Below are 18,718 nucleotides of genomic sequence, written 5' to 3'. Positions count from 1 at the left end.
CGGATAAGATCGGAACAGAAAGCAGGTTGACGTTGTTCTTCACCGATATGAAACAACTGGAGTACGTATGAAAGGGAGATCGACAGCGGGCGATGGATGCTGATCTGAACCCTGAGAGACCGACGAATGTTCCATGGTGGCTTCCATGTGTTTGACGTTAGTGAGATACATTAGATTATCGTGGGTGTTGCCCGAAGAGGTAGCCTCTTCACTGAAACGCACGGGTAATCTAATCAGATTTTTCACTGGCGGCTCATCTAATCAGATTCCCATACCGGAACATTTCACAGCCACCAACATCTAATCAGATCCGTCAACAGTGGCAATGTCTGCTGTCGGGTGAAATTTTGGCGAGAACACTGCCGAGCCAAACATTCTCAAGGTGGATCATACCCAGTTTAATACGTCCATACTAGGCAAAAACAACGTGGTCATTTTGACCGTTGGCGTCGTTCCAGTTCCACGGTTTGTCGATGGGCCGTGTCAGTTCGGTTTCGACACACCCGGATCACCCCTCGCGGCCCACGTCGGACGTAACTCCGTAGAAATGAGCTTTGCCATGCAGAAATGGAATGTAGGGCACATAAACCCGACTTCGGAGTTTCATTGGTGGATAAGCTTGGTCCTTCAAAGATTCTCTGTACATAAGCCAATGCCTGACGCGAACGCTTCTTCGTCCTCCTAATTAACCTTCTTAAAACAATCCAATCATCTCAAAATGTACTCCAAGTTCTGGCCTAAGGGAGGCCTCCCCGGCATCTTACATCACTACGTATGTATGTCTTCTTCTCTGCTTGAGTAGTGCGGGGTAGCTAACGAGCGACGCAACTAGACTGAAACTCTTGTCACGTTCGAATACACTTCCAGCGCCGTGCGTCAACCTCACAGTCTTGTCTTCGTTGGCGGCTTGGGTGATGGCCTCGCGACTACCTCCTACATGGCAGACCTTGCCCGCTCGTTGCAGTCAACAGAATGGTCCCTCTTCACCCTGAACCTCACATCCTCCTACCAATCATGGGGTCTCGGGCACCTTGACCGCGACACCGACGAGATCGCTCAGTGCATTCGATATATCAAAGATTACAAAGGGGAAAAGTTTGGAAATGGAAACGGCAAGGTCGTCCTCATGGGTCACTCGACCGGAAGCCAGTGTGTGGTGCATTACCTCTCTCGGCCCAACCCTCACACAGCCACAGCATCCTTTGATTCTACGCTTGAACATGTCGATCGATTGGCTCTTGATGGCGCGATCATGCAGGCCCCGGTCTCAGACAGGGAAGCGATCCAATGGGTCTTGAAATGGGGTTGGGCAGGCAAGTCACCTGATGAGATCCGGCCGATTTATGATCAGGCGATGGCCTTGGCCAGGGAAGCTGTTCAGAAAGAGTCGAAGTTTGATACCCTGTTGCCTTTGTGGATGACATCTACAATCTGCTATCCATCCAATACTCCAATTAGTGCGCGGAGATTCTTGAGTCTTGTCAGTCCCGAGAGTCCCCATTCGCCTGGGGAGGATGACTTGTTCAGCCACGACTTGGGTGATGATCAGCTGAGCAAGACATTCGGCTTGATTAAACAAGGAGGTCTGTTGAGACACAAGTTGATGGTTCTGTTCTCCGGCGCAGACCAAGCAGTCCCCGACTGGGTTGATAAGGAGGCACTGTTGGCTAAGTGGAAGAAGGCCACAAACCAGGATGGGTCTGAGATCTGGGATGACGCCCACAGCGCTGTCATTCCTAATGCCTCTCACGCTTTGAGTAATGACGATCAGGCTGAGCCTCGGAAGTTCCTCGTCGGCAAGGTGCTGGGATACCTGCAAGCTACAGAGAGAGTCTAATAATCATTGCAAAGAATCAATAGAATATAAAGGGCTTATAGAGATACGTTTGCATATGTTGAATACGTAGGTAGCTTCGTCTATTGTCGAGCTAGGTCACCCAAAATCAACCTCGGGAACCTTGCAAAGACACCGCAGAAGAATCAGGGACGTATATACACAAAATACTTCTAAAACAGAGGGGCCCACAATCCCCAGAACGCCAGATCTATATCCAAAACCGGTATCACAGGAAGTCTGATGTTTACGGCTGACAGCTCGGCGCATCTAAATAAGAAAAACCACACGATGGAAACGATAGCCTTGAGATGCAATGAGATGGCAGATATCGGCTGAGATGCAGTCAGCACAGATGTTTCATCCGCTTCTTAAAGCTTGTCGCGTAGCGACTCGGGTAGTACCCGATCCTCGACACGGCGCATCAGCTTGTTGGTCTGTTCAGCCAGGCTGAGAGTCAAGATCTAAATGATGGTTAGCGTATTTGTCATTGGTGGCAGGTCATGAAACTCACGGTATGAGGCAAGATTCTGGCCAGGTGGGCGAAGAAGCCCTTGTAAATGGCCAGGAAGCCTTCAGTGCGAATGGTCTTGAACAAGCAGTCGAATACGCCTTGGTAAAGGTTACCAGTCTGGTTGTACATGCGAGCCATGATAGTGTCTAGATAGAAGGTTAGCATCTCAATTAGTACCGTTTGCTCTGGGGCTTGAAATCATACCAGGAGGGTGCATGAAGCAGCAAACAACAAAGCCAGAGCATGCACTACTGGCGAGATGCAAGGCAGGTCCTTCTTCCATGCCAAGGTGCTTGGTCAAGCGGCGCTTGGCAAAGAAGTATGTAGGAAGCTGGACAGCACTGCCGAAACTCGTCCGAATCATGGCTGCGCCAACACCGCGGTAGATTCCCTTAACACCCTCGCTCTTGTAGATCTTACTAAGGCCGTCGATTGAGTTCTTGTAGTTGTGCTGGGTACCAACGGGGAGGAAAGGCGAGTAGGATTGCAGGCGCGTCTTCACTAGGAAGAAAGGCGAGCCTGCTGCGGCACCAATGACACCGGAGGCGGCACCAGCAAAGACATTGGCACCAAGGGACTGAATCTTAGGGTCGCTATAAACGGCATTGGTGACGGTGGATCGAATCGGCTCATAGAATCCCAAACGGCAACCGTTGAGCAGAACCTGGTAGATGTACTAAATGCCACTGCGTTTAGTATGGTTCCAGATGGCAGACTCCCAAGTAATTATTGAGCACTTACGGCAGATCCGATTCCTCGGAACAGACCGCGCGGGCCTTCATTCTGCAAAATCACCTTGACTCCGTGCAAGACACCGCGGTACTTCTTCACACCATCATTCTTCGCTTGCAATTCACCCTGCAATTGTAAACTGAGCACCAGTCAGCGCAAATATTCCATGGCTGGTCGAAGCGGGTTCCGATCTCACCGAATCTTGACTGTCTCGAAACTGTGGGTGACGGTGACCGCACCGCATGCCGCGATACCTCCAGCAAGGAATGCACTGTTGCACAAGAGACCCGGTTAGCGCGAGACCATTCTATAGAAGCGCAGGCCTTAGTTAGGTCATACCCAGTTGTTGTAGACATAATGATCGATCTGAGGGCCGGGTATGCAGAAAATAGAAGAGCTGATCGAGTTCCTCGGGGATCGGAGGTAGATCGGAGTGGCGGCAAAAGTAACGGGAAAGGAGAGGCCGCTGTACAACAGGTCCGGGGAATCGCTAGGCTCTGCTGGCCAGAAACAGGCTTGCGGGGGTACTCGATACAGCAAGTCAGATACTCAAATTAGGCGTCCGGGGTGAGATGGTCAGGGCCTGGGATACCATCAAAGCTTAGGCGCGGTTATCCATGGCCGAAACCCGGAGACTGTCATTGGTCAATGGAATCTGACATTCTCCGAGACTCGGGGGCGGTGAAGCGGACTATCATTTTGCCGACGCGAAAAAAGAAGGCGCGTGGGGAGCTCCGAATTGGGAAGGCACGCAGCTCACCTTTAAACACGGGCGTGTCTGGCCTTCTCTCCCCCTCAGTCCTCTTTCGATCTACTCTCACCTCCAATCGATCATTCTTTTCATAATGGCAGAGGGCCAGTCATCAACCCCGGCCACCCAGCCACTTGGCCAGCCCCCCCAGGTACCGCAGAAGCTGCCAGACGTTATTCGTAGTTATCGTCCCTGCAAGGTACTGCCAGATTGCGCTAGCTACAGAGCGACCTGATGCTGACTTTGAGATTACAGCTGTTCCGCGCATCAAAGGCAGACAATGCCAATTTCGTGACATCGTTGGACTTCGACGACCAGGGTGATTACCTTGTCGCGGCCGGCGACGACGAGACTATCCAGGTCTTCGATATCAAGGAGGGCAAGCTCACGAAAACGGTGCCCAGCAAGAAGTATGGTGTGCATCTGGCTAGATTCACTCATCACTCTCGTCAGGTCCTTCACGCCAGTACCAAGATGGACCGTATGTGTCAGTAAATGATCGAGTCATGGCGCGCGACTGACGAATACAGATTCCTTGCGATTGCTTGACCTCCACAATGAAGGATACGTGCGGTATTTCACAGGTCATACAGACAAGGTCACATGTCTGGCGGTCTCTCCAGGCAGCGACTCGTTCATCTCATGCTCCAAGGACGACACCGTTACGCTCTGGGATCTCGGCTCCCGCAATCCCCAGGGCAAGCTAAAGCTTGCGACTCCGTACCTCGTGGCATACGATCCCTCGGCTTCAGTCATTGCCATTGCATCACAGTCTACCTCCTCTGTCCTCCTCTACGATGTCCGCAACTACGACAAGCCCCCATTCTCGACATTTGATCTTGCGCCTATTGAAGAATTGTACACGCCGTCCAGTCGAGGACGCGCCTGGACCAAACTTGAGTTCTCCAACGATGGAAAATATTTGATGATTGGTACAGACTACCATGGACATTTCATTCTGGATGCCTTTGAAGGTACCGTGAAGGCCTTCTTGACTGGTAAGGGTGGTTCGCCTGGCCGCGCTGCCCCAGTTTCCTCAACGAGCAAGCCAATGGGACAGGGTGATGCATCTTTCACACCTGACGGACGATACGTGATTGGCGGAAACGGAGATCAGCCTGACATTCTAGTGTGGGACTTGCAACAGGAACGCGAACCAAATAACATGTTGCCGCCCATGTGCAGATTGCCATACCGAGGACGAACTGCGCTCCTTGAATACAACCCTCGATACAATATGATTGCCAGTGCCGACAAGGAGACGGTCTTCTGGCAACCCGAAGAGCCACCTCGACCTTCTGATAAATAGGAAATGGTCGCGTTGGCTTTCAAGTCCTTATATTTCTATGAAGAGCATCTATAACACGAAACATCTAGCTTTATGCATTGGCAAGCCTGGCATATTCACTCTTTGCGGCCCTTGTCTTTGCCCACCAAGCTTCGCGCTGTGTCGCAAATCCAGACAAAGGGACCTTCACTGTCGTCTTCGCCTTGGCGATTATTCTCAATCGTCGCCTCAATTTGTTTGTCAATAGTTCGATTGCTGGATATGGTTGTCATCCCAGTGACCCACCCATACATGAAGACGCTGTGATTGATATCCGACAAGCCTTCCGCGACTTTGTCTGCCACAGACGGGAGTTTCCCTTCTGCTTTCCCGGTGTCGATCACCGATTGTGCCTCGACTACCTTCAACGGGAGATTCCAACTCTTTGGAACTTCATAATTGGACATTTCCGCGAATTTTTGGATGAGAGACCCGCGATCCATTTGGTCGTATGGGGCATGGCCCATCATGATCCTCATTCGAGTTTGCTCCGTCTCCGTCCCAATGGTGTCGACTATCTCGCGCATGCGTGTGGAAGCCTCTTCGGTGCTCACTAGCTCGTGATCTCCCATAGCAGGCCAGAGCTCGGTGGGAAGCAGAGGTTTCTCCTTTTCGACCTCTATCTGGCGAACGATAGCTCTATGAAAACTCGGCGATGGGGCCATATTCTTGATGTGTGATAGATCAGAGACCATGGCGAGGAGCAGAGTGCAATCAACATTCAGGGTGGAAGTGAAGTTCTTGAAATGCTGGGGCAGCAGGTGCGCCAGATTTGTGGCACCCACATCGACCAGGCTGTTCTGGCACTCTACCTTGATACCATAGCTGCGCATCTCCTTGATGATATCATCAATTTCAAGACTATCTCCTTCCATGATCTTGGGTAGAGTAACTCGTAGTCGAGGATGTCTATACCGGATCCGCGTAGCATCAGCCGCCTTCTTCAAATCCCTAGCCAACTTGATAAGCTCAAGCTCATCGTCATCATCGTCCTCATCATCGGAGCCATCAAAGTTTTTTAGTATAGTCCGTTTTTCCGGCCCTTCACCTTCATCGGAGTACTCATCCCCACTATCTCGCTCCCATCCCTTCTTGGCCATATCAAACAACAGCCTGCTCTTCGAGATCGTAGACACTTTCACCCATTCTTCCCCATCACCCGCAACAATATCCACAAACACACTCTTGCGCTTGTCCTTGTTCGGCTGCTTCTCTCCACCATCATCCTTCCCCTTCCCCTTCCTCTTCCGAGACGCCTTTTCTGTCTCAAGTACCTTGGCATCCCCATCCCAATAGAATCGTTTCCCAAGTGCCACCAAGCCCGAGCACGACATCTTAGCAATGTCCCAAACAGCCTGATAAAAGGGCAAATTGGACGACCGCATCGCATGCAACAATCGCTTCTCGAGTTCCGGATCCGCCTGTTCTCCTCCAAGTGCATTGTTCTGCATGCGCTGCTCCAGCTTCTGCAGCATCTTCAATTCCGCGTTCACGTTGGACCGAAACTGTCGCACCTCCACTAGCTGCGGATTGCGCAGCATGCCCTTGAGAAGCGAGTGGAGCTCGTCGAGCTCTGCGAGGAGGGAGCTGCATTGCTGGAGGAGGTCTGCTGAGACTTGCGCGCTTGGGTCTGGGGCTATGGGCTCCGCATCATGGTGGGATGCACTTGCGGGGTCGTGTGCCATTGTGGTATGGCAAGTTGAGAGGGGCGATGGAGGAGCTTTTAAAAGTCCTGAAAGTCCTTCGTGGTCGGTATAACTGGCGACTGCACGCCAAGGCGAGCTGGCTCGCTCAATTTGTGGGATTGCTTGCTTTCTTTGTGTTTGGGTTGGTTCCTGTATCCAGCGGCGCCTGCCGTTAAGATATATTCTTCCAGGCTTGTCGGCTTAGGGTATTCCAAATGGCGAAACTTGAAAGAAAAATTGCGCGTGAGGTGAAATGTAGAGTCGATAGCATCTAATTTATAGACATAGGAAGCTGTTGTGAGAGCAGTAGAATAGATGAGAGGACGAGGCTCTGTGAGTCAAGTCTGCGCTCGAGCAGCTTCTGTGGGGCTCGGCCGGCCCCGATTTTGTCTAGTTGCAGGGGAATAAATGCCCATGGAGGGCCTACAGTCTAAGCAAATAAGTATTTTGGTATAAAATTCATTGTGATTTGCAGATGTAGGTAGGATAAATCGCAATCTTTGCGCGGCAAGCAATTCAGAAGATAAATTGGGGTCAAGATACAAGCCAGAATGCCAAATCACTTAGACAAGAACAAAAAACCAACGCCATGACATGCTTGTAATCCTCGAGGTGAGCTTTGAACAGACACGAGGTCCATATAAGATCCACAGTAATAGCTCGATTCTCCACTATTGGGATGAATCACTTGACTATATAAACAGGATCATGTGTTCCGAACATGGCCTTTGATGAGGCTTCAGTGGGTAAGTCTTTGTCTCTCGCTAGAGTTGCGAGGAGATTCGTCGTCATCGGACCACTTGTCCCCGTCCTCACCTACGGCGAAAATAGTCTCCTCATCCAGAGATGGGCGATCCCGCTGTCCTGAGTTCACGGGCTTAGGAGGAACGGGCGACAGATCGCGACGGTTCGAGCTACCAGGGTACTCCGGGGGAGCCTCTAGAGGATCTTCCTCATCCAGACCACTGCCGAAGGAGCGGATCTCGAAGCCATCATCATCTTGAGCAAGCTATAGGTGTTGTTAGCAACTTGTCCCGCAATAATTCCATGGATGGCGTCTCTTACCTCATCACTCATGGCGAAGCGTCGGTTGTTCGCGGTCGGTCGCCACAGGTAAGCCACAAAGACAATGTCGAACATGTAAACCAAGTTCAGCCAGCCGTCAAGAACGAACCATCGCGCCTTCCAGTGCTCAGGCACAAAGCTAGCGTCACTGCGCCCAGCGAAGGCGAAGGAGTTAATAAAGAAGAAGCCGAAGATGACGATAATGCTACCAAGAATGCACCACCAGAGTTTCTTGTACATGAGCGCCTTGGTCTTCTGCTTGCGATCAATCAGGTCCTTCATGGTAGCATTGAGCGAGTTCAAGGTCCACACGTAGAAGGCCGTGAGGGTTCCAGCCAGAGGGAGAACAATTAAGAGCACTAGGGGACCGGCGCTGTCCGGAGTGATCGACAGACTGGCAATAGAGTAGACGACTGCAAAAATGAAATGCGCAATGGCCAGAATGCGGACATAGACCATCGTCCGGCCCAGGGAGGGCTTGACAACACCATAGCCCATGCACACGATGAGCAGAAGGAAGAAGGAGAAAGCATTGCGGCCTGCATTGAGAATTGCGACGATGACCATTAATGCCTTGCCCATGCCATTCAACCCATGACGATTTTGGTAATCTGTAAAAGGTTAGGTTGAGTGAAACAAGGAGAAGGAGGTATGCGCGGGCGTACCATAGAATCCCCATGTCATTAACTGCTCGATCACCAGGAAAACAACAATGGCGGTGATGTAGTTTTGGACAGGCACTACTGATTGTTAGCATTCGGCCGAGTAACATAAAGTTGCTGCCTTACGAATATCAAAGCGGTTTTGGAAGTAAAGGAATGCCCAGAAACTGTGTCAATGTGAGCGGTTTTCTTTCAGACAATTAGATCAATGCTTGCGTTGAAGTAGTACATACCATCCAATGACAGCGTAAACGATGGTCAGACCCCCGTAGAACGGCAGCTTCGCAATCTGGGCAGCGGGAAGCTCGCCGTACGAGTTGCGGAAAGTCACCACTGCGCCATAATCTTCACCAGAGTATGCGTAGGTACTAACACAGTAGAAACCGGTCTTCCGAACGGAGTACTTGATGGCAGTCGGGTCGTTGAGGTGGACAGCGGCGGAGAGGATGGCGTTCTTGGAGACATCGGTCGCGTTCTTCGTTAGGAGGAAGGAGCCAATCTTATCTTCCGTGCAAAGCTTTGCATCAACATTGGTTGCATCGCAGATAGTTTCCTTGACCTGATGTTCCTGAGTTAGTCGCGATAATGCTGAAGGCTGCGACTCGAGGGACATACCTCATCGCCATCGTTCCGGTATTCGCCAATCAAATTCTCATCATTCCATTCAAAGATAACCAAGCTGGCGAGAGGGTCGCCCTCTGGTACGTTCGACTTGGTAAACTTGACCAGGATAAAGGGGTCGACACTTCCTCCCCAAGCCTTGCGGCTGTACATCCCTGAACATCGTTGACGGTGCGCTTCATCGGATTTCTATAACATAAATAACGTCAGTAATTTGCAACGGACATGAAAATGCAAAGCTTCCGCATCGCAAAGGCAATGGAATCTTACTAGTTCAACTTCGTTAGCAAGCACATAGCCGGCTAGCAGGGCCGTGAGGCCTAGCGTCCGGAGCCAGCTCTTCATCGCGTCGGCGCAGAAGCAGGAGAGGCTCCAGTTTCTTCAAAGACAATTGAACAAAAGGTATGCCGCATCTAAGGGCGATAGAAAGGTGCAAATGAAGAGAACCGTCGAAGCTCCGGAACCGTCGTAGCTCAATGCGTGGCCTCGAGAACCGGGGAAGCCGCGCGTGGATCATTATCTAAGCCGTCCTTGCCGCCACTTTTTTTCCTTTTGTACTTGATCGGCAACCAACACTTCAATATTCACCGCAAAAATGCCGGCTAAAGAGTTGACTCGTCCTTGTATGGACTGCAAAGATGCCGAAGCTATTCTAACAACTCGAAAGAGATCACTTTGCAGGTATGCACGCTCAAATCTAGTCACATTTGCTTCTGCTAATACCCCTCCAGTCACTGTTTCAAACTGTTTATTCAATTCAAGATTCTCCGACGCATGGATGGTCATAAAGCGCCGCCCAAGATTCAAAAGGAATATTTGCCATCGAAGCTACTCCTGCCCTTGTCCCTTGGTGTCTCTTCCTCGGTCCTTTTGCATATCCTAGACTGGCAACTCGAGCGCCAACGTTCCAACCCACATAGCCGAGTAGCCTACCAGCTTCATGTTCTTGTGATCGAGCCTTCAACTATCTCACCAAGCAACTCTTCATTCGACTCGAACTTTGAGGGACTCCAAAAAACATTCCCGACGCACATATTCACTCGACTGCCGTTCTACAGCGTCTTCGAATACGTCCCAGAAATGAAGGAACTCATACTTGAATACGCGGGGCCACAATTCGCCGATGATAGCTCTCAATCAGATGAGGCTCGCCTGGCTGCTTTCCGAGGCAGTGTCTCATCGGCGACGTCCAAGGACGACCTGGACAACGTCCTGTTAACCAGACTGGTAGTCGCGTTCGCCAAGCAGGATGCCTGCGAGACTATTCTTTGGGGTGACTCGGACACGCGCCTTTCAGCTAAGACACTCGCGGGTGCTGCAAAGGGCCGCGGAGCGTCGCTCACATGGCAGGTCTCCGATGGCATGTCCCCATGGGGCGTGCAATTTGAGTTCCCGCTCCGTGATATCAACAAGCCTGAACTTCAGCAATACAAGAGTGTCTGCCCGGAGCTCTCTAATATTGTCATTCCCGACCAACCAATCCCAGACAATATTCTCACGAAGAACCTGTCCATTGATGAGCTGATGATGCGCTACGTGGAGACTCAGGGCGCGAAATACCCCGGTGTCATGGCGAACGTATCGAGAACTGCAAACAAGCTTCAGGCTGCTGGATCTGACGATCCTGCCTCCTGCGCATTGTGTGGAAGCCTTGTGGGCAATGTCAAGGGAAATACTGGAATTACGGTTGCCAGTCAATTTGGTGAGAGCCAAGGCTCTCAATTCTGCTACGGTTGCTCGAGGTCTCGTCCTGAAATCAAATCCTAATTAAAAAGCTATGAAAAAAAAAAGTGACCGATGAATTCGGATCTAAAGAAACAGGAACATTAAATGCGCATCACATCATCGTTGGCGACAAAGCGAATGGGGTATCTGAAATCATAACTCGTCCCCATATCTCATCTGCCTTGCTCCAGGTCCCCCTCTGGACGACCGGCACCGCCGAACCACTTGGAAAAACCACGGTTGGGTCGAGGCTGTTGTTGGGTCTGCCGAGGCTCAGGACCCTCTCCCCGTCGACCGCCTGATGCTCTATGCTCCCGATATTCGGGAGGCGAACTGTTCACGACACCGCTTTCCTGCTTGTCCCACTCGTCCGGAAGGCTATGATCGACCGTGTCCTCTTGGATCTCCTCCACACGACCATGTGTTGACGGCTGCCTGTGTTGTTTCTTGACCTTCTTCGCACCCTTTTCACGGAGATGCTTCTCGAGAAGGATCGCGTTTCTGGTGTTGCATTTAAAAACTGCATCTGCAAGGTCACCGATGAAAGGAACCAGACCGATGAAAAAGTCGATAATAACATTTATGATCATCATCATGCGCAAGGATGAAGGGAGGCCACCTTCGATCTCTTGACAGTTTCTCACGACCATCATGGCAAGTGCTGCGTCGCCTGCGTCACCGATACTAAAGTGGGGCCCGTTAGCTTGAGAATCAGCGAATAATGCGAGAGCTGTACTCACAATGGGATGATGCCGATCACACTGCCCCAACCGAAGCGGATACCGCACAAGTTGAAGAGGGCGTAGTCTAGTTGGTAGGCTCGGCGCTTAACTCGAGTGAGGATTTTGGCATCCTGCTCTGATATTCCCGGGGGAATGGCCTTGCGGCGCTTAGTGGTTTTCTTGCCAAAGGCACGGCCGAGGCGTGACGCAGGTACTTCTTCGAAGTAGGGGTCCTATGTCGCAATCTCTTGGTTAGCTATAGGTCAATGTCCAAAGTGTTTTTAGACCACTAACCTCGGTTCCAAACTTGTTCTTGACATTTTCAGCCAGCATGCGCTTGCCGACCAAGGACACGAGTGCTTGCGACATTCTGAACGTAGCGAGCTGTAGTGACCGGATGAAGTCTCGGGTTGTGAAAGGAGTAGGAGGTCTCCCTAGGTAGGGCTGGAAGATATACCCTGGGCACTGGTGCAAGGGGACGAAAATAGAACCGTAGCAAATACACCCTGGTTAGAATGTGGCGTTAAACGTTTCATGAATCGCTCACTCGACGAAGGCAAAGAAAGAATGGGGGATCAGGGGTAGATATGCGAAACAAAGTGAGGGTCCCACGTCATATATATGGCGCCGGCTTTATTTGCGCGCCCAAAATCCTGGAAAGCGCCCGCAGATCGTGGCTGTGCACCACCACACCCAACCAGCCATGCGCCACACCTGACTCAGCCGATCGTCAGTTCGTCTTGGGCAACTTGGTGCAAGCGGTCCTCTCAGAGCTCCCCGATCAGGTGCCTTCTCTCTCCTTCTTCCTCTCCCTGGTTATTATCCCCAACATATTACTCCTGTGCCTATCATTTGAACCCACTATCCCCCTACGCCACTACACCTTTCTCTAATCCGCTTCCGCTCCAGCTCGGAGTCCTGTCGCGTCCGCGACTTCAGCAAGCACCTGATTCCGGCAGTCCGTGCTGAGATGCTAAGCTTCGTTGCCCAACATGACAGAATCAAAGATGCAACTAGAAGACTGTGAGTGTTTATGAGCGAGGGCGACTGGTGATATTTCATTACTGACCTGAGGTCGTTGGGCCGCAACAGGGCTGGATGATTTATGCGTCCGTTTCATCATTAATCTACCTCGCGAAGAGCTTGAATCAGTGGAACGCATTTGTTTCCAAGTAGAGGAGGCACAATGGTTCTACGAGGACTTCATTCGCCCGCTCGACCCCGCCTTGCCCTCTCTAACGCTCAAGTCCTTCGCCATGAAAATCTTCCGGCATTGCCCTCTCATGTCGAATTGGTCCGAATATCACCATAATGCTGCATTTGCCGAATTTTTGGCTTATAAAACCCGAGTTCCTGTTCGCGGCGCCATCATGTTGAACAAAGAGATGGACGAAGTTGTCCTGGTTAAAGGGTGGAAGAAAGGTGCCAACTGGAGCTTTCCCCGCGGCAAGATCAACAAAGGCGAGCCCGATCTGGATTGTGCGATCCGCGAGGTCTACGAGGAAACCGGCTTCGATGTTCGCCAGGCAGGCTTAGTCCCGGATGATGAAAGGGTCAAGTACATCGAGATTGCGATGCGAGAGCAGCACATGCGACTCTACGTCTTCCCAGGTGTGCCCAAGGACACCTATTTTGAACCTCGTACCCGCAAGGAAATTAGCAAAATCGATTGGTACAAGCTCTCAGAACTTCCTACGTTCAAGAAGAACAAACAGCACGACGAGGGACTGGCGGCAAATGCCAACAGATTCTACATGGTTGCCCCTTTCTTGACCCCTCTGAAGAAGTGGATTTCACAACAGAAGAAGATGGCCTTTAAGGCCCAGGCGGGCTATGCTTCGGTGGATGAAAACGGAGAGCAAGCTGGTAGTACCCCGGCTATGTATACAGCTACCACAAGTGATCTCCCTGAAGTGACCTCGACCCGAGATGCTTCCTCCCACCTGAAGCAGTTGTTGAATATCGGTGGCATGTCTGGCATGCAAGCCCCACAGCCCGTACAATCACCGGCTGTCGAAAAGTCCAAGTCTGATGCACTACTTGGCTTACTTAGAGGTGGCTCGCAGGACACGGTCCTACAGCCCCAAAACCAGGCCATGGCTTTCTCCAATACCACAAACCCCAGCTTGCCGCCTGTTGCGCAACCAGCTCCTTTTGCGCCGAATTTTTTCCCTGGATTTCCTCAGCAACAACCACAAATGGCTACTTCGAGCTTCATGCAGCACACAATGGCACAAGGGCAATCGCATTCGAATGGACGGCCTGTCATTGACCCTGCCCAGCATATTCCCGGCCAGAGTTTCCATTCTACGGCTCAGCACGAGCTTTCTGGATCTAGTGTTCCTCAATTCACTCAAACACCTGGGTCTCACTTCTACAACCACCACCCCCAATCGCCATCTTCAAATTTTGCGCCGCCGAGGCAAGTTGCTCCATTTCAAGCGACGGGAGATCCTCAGTTCTCTCGTTCGACAGAGCCCTCTCAGGTTCTCGGGGCTAGAGTGCCGCCGGCGAGCAAATTGCCACCGCCAAAGCTCACGAGCCAGTCTCAGGCGCTTCTTGACGTCTTCAAAGGCAATGCATTTGGAGCCGCGAAGAGCCCCCAAGCTGCACCACTGAGTGTCCCAGGGCAGGGCCAACCTCTGGCTCGCAAGACATCCCAGCACCAAGAAGGTCTTCTAGATTTATTCAAAGGCATGCGTGTCATGCCGGTAGAGTTGGGAGGAAACCCTGTGCCGCCTGCCCCGCCAACTGAGAAGCAAATTCTTCAACGTCCCTCGCCACACCATGAACCTAGTATGCAGCGTGGAAACGCCGCCTTTGTAACTACAGGTGGGCCAGCTCAGACTTCAGACACGGTTCCTAGACCTATGGGGATGCAACATCCCAACACAAGGCCAAGACAGTCACCTAAAAAGGGACCAAATGGGTCAAACAGAAAGAATCATTCAGGTCGGCGGGAGCCCTCCGAGTCACAGCAGCTATCGTCGCCTATTACTATTCTGCCAAGGCCACAGTCAGCAAAGCGAGAGACATCTACTTCAATGAATCGACCGCATGTACCTCAGACGCCGTCTCAGCCTCAAGCTCAAACTCCTCGAACTGAAGCCCCCGAGCCCGTCAAGCCTTTCCAACCACAGATCCTCCGACGCTCTGAGAAAGTCGACTACGAGGAGTTCCTGATGAATTCATCTAAGATGGAAAGTGCGGGCCGCAAACCCAGCCTGGCTGGCTTGCAGACGAACACGTCAGATCTGGCACCTCAGTCCAACTTTGATCGTCGCCCCAGCCAAAACGCGACGCAAAAGGGTGCGCTCCTCGCTCTGTTTGGCAAGGCTGCCTCGCCATCCCCTATAATGCCCGTTCAGCTTGATTCTCGATCCGCGAACCAGCACCCTTCTACTGTTTCCGGTGTGGTCAGCCCTCTCTCATCCTTCCACTTGCCTAGCAGTGGAGGCTCCCTTTCTCGCCATGGTACACCTGCTGCTATTGAGGGCGATATGAATCCCCCCTAGTACACACCACATTGCCTCGCCTAGCAATAAGGAATTTTTGCTTGGGTACCTGCAAGGAGTTGCCAAAGGCAGCAACTGAACATTTAGCCATCATGCCTTTCAGCCTGATTTCAATTCTGTCAACTGAAAGGTTAGCGTGTTATTCTAGAGCATAATTGGAACCAATCATTGATCCACTGAACATCCTTGAGCATATGATATTCGTTCGAATCTATGAATCGAAAACCCAGTATCTCCGTAGTTTAGCCCCTCTCACGCCTCAGGCATCGATGACTAGCTCAAATTCTGCCAGCGAGCACCGCCCAACGTCATCGCCAGCGAAAAGAAATACACCAACTCAGATTGGTCGTTCCTCCGACCGTCCTCAACCATGATGCGCCCACGCCTTTCAGTCTGCAGTCGCTGCCTCGCACGCGGGAAGCACTTTTCTACAACAGGAGCTCCGTCTGAACGGCACCAAAATGCACCGGCACCGCCACAAACCGGGTACGCCCGCCTCACGAACCGCGGTCTCATCTCCATAACCGGCACGGATAGCGCAACTTTCCTCCAAGGCCTCATTACCCAGAACATGCTAGTCGCAAACGACCCTAGCAAAAGCATTCGGCGAACCGGCACATACACGGCATTCCTCAATTCCCAGGGTCGCGTATTGAACGACGCCTTTATCTACCCGCTCCCGCCCCTCGAAGGAAACGACCTCGAGCGGGAATGGTTGGTGGAGGTGGACAAGAATGAGGTGCCGACCTTATTGAAACATCTCAAGAAGCACAAACTGCGCGCGAAGTTGAAGCTCCGCGCCCTCGAAGATGGCGAGCGCACCATCTGGTCCTCATGGAAGAACCACACCGAGCCCCGTTGGGCCGCATACAACCTAGAAACCGATACAGCGTCACCGTTTTCCACGTCGTCGGATATTGTTGGGTGCGTTGATTCCCGAGCCCCGGGCTTCGGATCTCGAATTATTACACCCGGCGCGGAGGACCTGCGCAATCATCTACCCGATGAATCCCAAGTGGCCGGGTCGGAGGTGGAATTGGATTCATACACGGTGCGCCGATTCCTCCACGGTGTGGCAGAGGGTCAAACAGAGATTATCCGTGAAACTGCGCTGCCAATGGAGTGCAACATGGACATGGCGCGGGGCATCGATTTCCGCAAGGGCTGCTATGTCGGCCAAGAGCTGACAATCCGCACGCACCATACTGGCGTAATCCGGAAGCGCATCTTGCCTGTGCAGCTCTACACCGAGGCACCATCTTCTGAGAGTCACCCCGTATACGACCCTTCAACCAAGCTGCCTTTGCCGCTGAGCGGATCAAATATCAACAAGGCTGGGGGTCGTCGCGGCCGTAGTGCCGGCAAGTTTCTCAACGGTATTGGGAACATTGGCCTGGCGCAGTGTCGCTTGGAAATGATGACGGACATTGCGCTTACAGGCGAAGGTACTCAATTCACGCCCGAAACCGAATTCAAAGTCTCGTGGACGACGGAGGGCGAACAGCCAGCGGAAGTGAAGTTGCAGGCTTTCATTCCGCCTTGGACGAGAGATTTCATCGCCACTGGCGGAGCTCGTAAACCCGCCCCGCAGGCCACGGATGGCGTGCGGGCGCGCGGGTTTGTTGAGCAGTTGGAGGAAGAAGAAGAGGCGCAGCGACGAGAGTAGACTTTGTCGGTACTTTGCCGTCATACCCAGTTGTACCATACGAAACGGCTTCATTGTAAATAAAAGATGTATCTCTATTCACCTACCATTCCAAGTTTCTGTTCTTCAGACACTATCGGGTTGATAATTCCAGGCTCAATAAACCTAGTGTCAAATACTTGTTTATAAATTTGTTTAATGATAGTATATATGTGCATGGAGCAAGTCCAAGGTCCTTCTATTCATGCTAAGCAATGCCCAATGGGCTGGGGTATCTTTAATATATCAAATGTTAACAATGAAGCTCGGGTTGTGTTTCAAGAGCCATTAGCTTTGGCCTCTGCAGCATCGGCCTCTGCATCTTCCATCGCGAGTTGCTCTTCAAGGGCCTTGCGCTCTTCCTTCTCACGCTGTACAGCTCTCAAACGCATAAGCGTCTCCTCCTCAAAGCTAGGCGCACTGCCGGGGGACGGTTTGAAAGACGATGCCTTGGGAGCGTTCATGGAAGCAGCCGCAGAGGCGAAGGAGCCGAATATAGGAGCTTTGCCATCCTTCGGGGCCTTTTTCGACCCGGAGAATGTGAAAGACGGAGTACTGAATGGTGCCGGACCCGGCTTGTTTGTAGATGATGGCTCTTCGGACACCGTCGTTTTATCGTTATTGGCACTTGACTTCAGATCGGGCCCGCTACCAAATGCCCATGCAACAGACTCGACGAGAGCCCAGTCACTATCGGCCTGGCGGATCTTTTGCCTGCTGTCCAGCACCGCGGCATGGGCATGAACGATAGAGGCGAAGACAGCAAGACCAGTGCCGAGAGTGACCTTGCCCTTCTTCCCCTCAACACGCACTCGTTTATCTTTAAGCATCACGGTGTTCTCGACCTTCCCAAATGGCGCAAGCAGCGATTTCAGCCAATCTGCATCAACGTCAAGCCCCTGGCCTTCACGAACCCAGCGCACCTTGACCGATCGATCTTCCTCCGAAACACTGCCCTCTTGAGACCGACCAATCCGCTGCGCAGGCTGCTCTGCCGACTGTTCCTCCTCCTCCATCTTCTGTGCCGGTTGATTCTCCTCCTCCACCTCTCGCTGCCTCTTCTCCTGCATCGCCACACGTCGGCGACGCACATCTTCCTGGATCTGCTCGATTTTTTGCTGCAGCTCTATCTCCGCCGCATCATCCGCAGCACTCGACCACGGCCTCTTGACACCCTGCGGCCCACCCTTCGAAGCAGCAGCAGCCCGCTCACCAGCTTCTAGATCCTCGCGCATCTTCCGCTCCGCGGCATCCATCATGTCCCGCTCGCGCTGCTTGCGCATGCGCGCCTCGCGCGCATTGTTGTAGAGCTGCCGCACCGACGGGTCGGAGAGGACATCGTTGGCGATTTGGAGGAGGTGGAACTTTTCGAAATCTGATTGGGTTGGGTTGGAGATTTTATCGGGGTGATATTTTAATGCGGTTCGTCGGTAGGCGCGCCGGATTTCGGACTCGCTGGCGGCTGGAGAGAGGTCTAATAGGGCGTAAAAGTCTTGGCTGGAGGCGGCGTGCGCCTTGAGGTCGTCGGACATCTTGAGGGGGGCGCAAATTTTGCGCTTGGCCGAGACGATAGAGTTTCACTGGATTTGGAGGATGGAGGCTCAGGGAAGACGTGAGTCGGAGAAAGTCCTGGAGTTGCGGCCCCACCGCCCCCGAGCGTAGCCCTACACTCGGTGCCTGTCATCTCCTGGAGCTTCAATTGGTCATTTTAGTTGAAACTTGCTTCTTCCCGTTTCTGGCTCGAGGATGTCTCCTCATTTGACGTTATTGTCGGTCAGAAACACTGCCATAGGAGAGGGAGGGCGCTTTCTGTGGTGAAGTGCCACCGGATGATGGTTGCCCTTCCAAATATGTAAACAGACGAGTTTATATGAATTCATG

At 52.1% G+C, this 18,718-nt stretch overlaps 10 protein-coding genes across 10 annotated transcripts; 5 read left to right on the top strand and 5 right to left on the bottom strand.

Moving 5' to 3' along the window:
- Positions 1–718: 718 nt before the first annotated feature.
- On the top strand, positions 719–1,837 carry sidJ (putative siderophore biosynthesis lipase/esterase; the record flags this gene model as incomplete). Its single annotated transcript, XM_056882411.1, has 2 exons — positions 719–772; positions 833–1,837. The coding sequence occupies 2 exons, from the start codon at positions 719–721 to the stop codon at positions 1,835–1,837; spliced, it is 1,059 nt and encodes a 352-aa protein (XP_056744252.1).
- A 368-nt stretch (positions 1,838–2,205) lies between these two features.
- On the bottom strand, positions 2,206–3,436 carry N7443_002354 (putative mitochondrial oxaloacetate transporter (Oac); the record flags this gene model as incomplete). Its single annotated transcript, XM_056882410.1, has 6 exons — positions 2,206–2,298; positions 2,349–2,494; positions 2,553–3,024; positions 3,090–3,219; positions 3,277–3,351; positions 3,420–3,436. 6 exons carry the CDS (start codon positions 3,434–3,436, stop codon positions 2,206–2,208), a joined length of 933 nt encoding a protein of 310 aa, XP_056744251.1.
- A 489-nt stretch (positions 3,437–3,925) lies between these two features.
- On the top strand, positions 3,926–5,140 carry N7443_002353 (WD-repeat containing protein SWD2; the record flags this gene model as incomplete). Its single annotated transcript, XM_056882409.1, has 3 exons — positions 3,926–4,030; positions 4,087–4,312; positions 4,362–5,140. The coding sequence occupies 3 exons, from the start codon at positions 3,926–3,928 to the stop codon at positions 5,138–5,140; spliced, it is 1,110 nt and encodes a 369-aa protein (XP_056744250.1).
- Positions 5,141–5,235: 95 nt separating this feature from the next.
- N7443_002352 (uncharacterized protein) lies at positions 5,236–6,843 on the bottom strand (the record flags this gene model as incomplete). Its single annotated transcript, XM_056882408.1, has 1 exon — positions 5,236–6,843. One exon carries the CDS (start codon positions 6,841–6,843, stop codon positions 5,236–5,238), a length of 1,608 nt encoding a protein of 535 aa, XP_056744249.1.
- Positions 6,844–7,582: 739 nt separating this feature from the next.
- On the bottom strand, positions 7,583–9,536 carry N7443_002351 (uncharacterized protein; the record flags this gene model as incomplete). Its single annotated transcript, XM_056882407.1, has 7 exons — positions 7,583–7,852; positions 7,909–8,519; positions 8,574–8,648; positions 8,697–8,737; positions 8,804–9,129; positions 9,186–9,380; positions 9,462–9,536. The coding sequence occupies 7 exons, from the start codon at positions 9,534–9,536 to the stop codon at positions 7,583–7,585; spliced, it is 1,593 nt and encodes a 530-aa protein (XP_056744248.1).
- A 250-nt stretch (positions 9,537–9,786) lies between these two features.
- On the top strand, positions 9,787–10,958 carry N7443_002350 (uncharacterized protein; the record flags this gene model as incomplete). Its single annotated transcript, XM_056882406.1, has 2 exons — positions 9,787–9,872; positions 9,923–10,958. 2 exons carry the CDS (start codon positions 9,787–9,789, stop codon positions 10,956–10,958), a joined length of 1,122 nt encoding a protein of 373 aa, XP_056744247.1.
- A 131-nt stretch (positions 10,959–11,089) lies between these two features.
- N7443_002349 (DUF4112 domain-containing protein) lies at positions 11,090–12,007 on the bottom strand (the record flags this gene model as incomplete). Its single annotated transcript, XM_056882405.1, has 3 exons — positions 11,090–11,600; positions 11,657–11,871; positions 11,933–12,007. The coding sequence occupies 3 exons, from the start codon at positions 12,005–12,007 to the stop codon at positions 11,090–11,092; spliced, it is 801 nt and encodes a 266-aa protein (XP_056744246.1).
- Positions 12,008–12,630: 623 nt separating this feature from the next.
- On the top strand, positions 12,631–15,153 carry N7443_002348 (decapping enzyme complex catalytic subunit DCP2; the record flags this gene model as incomplete). The annotated part of the gene is made up of 2 exons (XM_056882404.1): positions 12,631–12,661; positions 12,713–15,153. The coding sequence occupies 2 exons, from the start codon at positions 12,631–12,633 to the stop codon at positions 15,151–15,153; spliced, it is 2,472 nt and encodes an 823-aa protein (XP_056744245.1).
- A 370-nt stretch (positions 15,154–15,523) lies between these two features.
- N7443_002347 (YgfZ/GcvT domain-containing protein) lies at positions 15,524–16,819 on the top strand (the record flags this gene model as incomplete). The annotated part of the gene is made up of 1 exon (XM_056882403.1): positions 15,524–16,819. The coding sequence occupies one exon, from the start codon at positions 15,524–15,526 to the stop codon at positions 16,817–16,819; it is 1,296 nt and encodes a 431-aa protein (XP_056744244.1).
- A 296-nt stretch (positions 16,820–17,115) lies between these two features.
- Positions 17,116–18,369, bottom strand: N7443_002346 (putative cell cycle control protein (Cwf23); the record flags this gene model as incomplete). Its single annotated transcript, XM_056882402.1, has 1 exon — positions 17,116–18,369. The coding sequence occupies one exon, from the start codon at positions 18,367–18,369 to the stop codon at positions 17,116–17,118; it is 1,254 nt and encodes a 417-aa protein (XP_056744243.1).
- Positions 18,370–18,718: the final 349 nt, after the last annotated feature.

Source organism: Penicillium atrosanguineum (assembly GCF_028827265.1).
Source record: "Penicillium atrosanguineum strain IBT 20685 chromosome Unknown utg000002l_segment0_segment0, whole genome shotgun sequence".
In the NCBI taxonomy this organism is placed as follows: Eukaryota; Fungi; Ascomycota; class Eurotiomycetes; order Eurotiales; family Aspergillaceae; genus Penicillium; species Penicillium atrosanguineum.
This window is presented reverse-complemented; position numbering and strand designations above follow the sequence as displayed.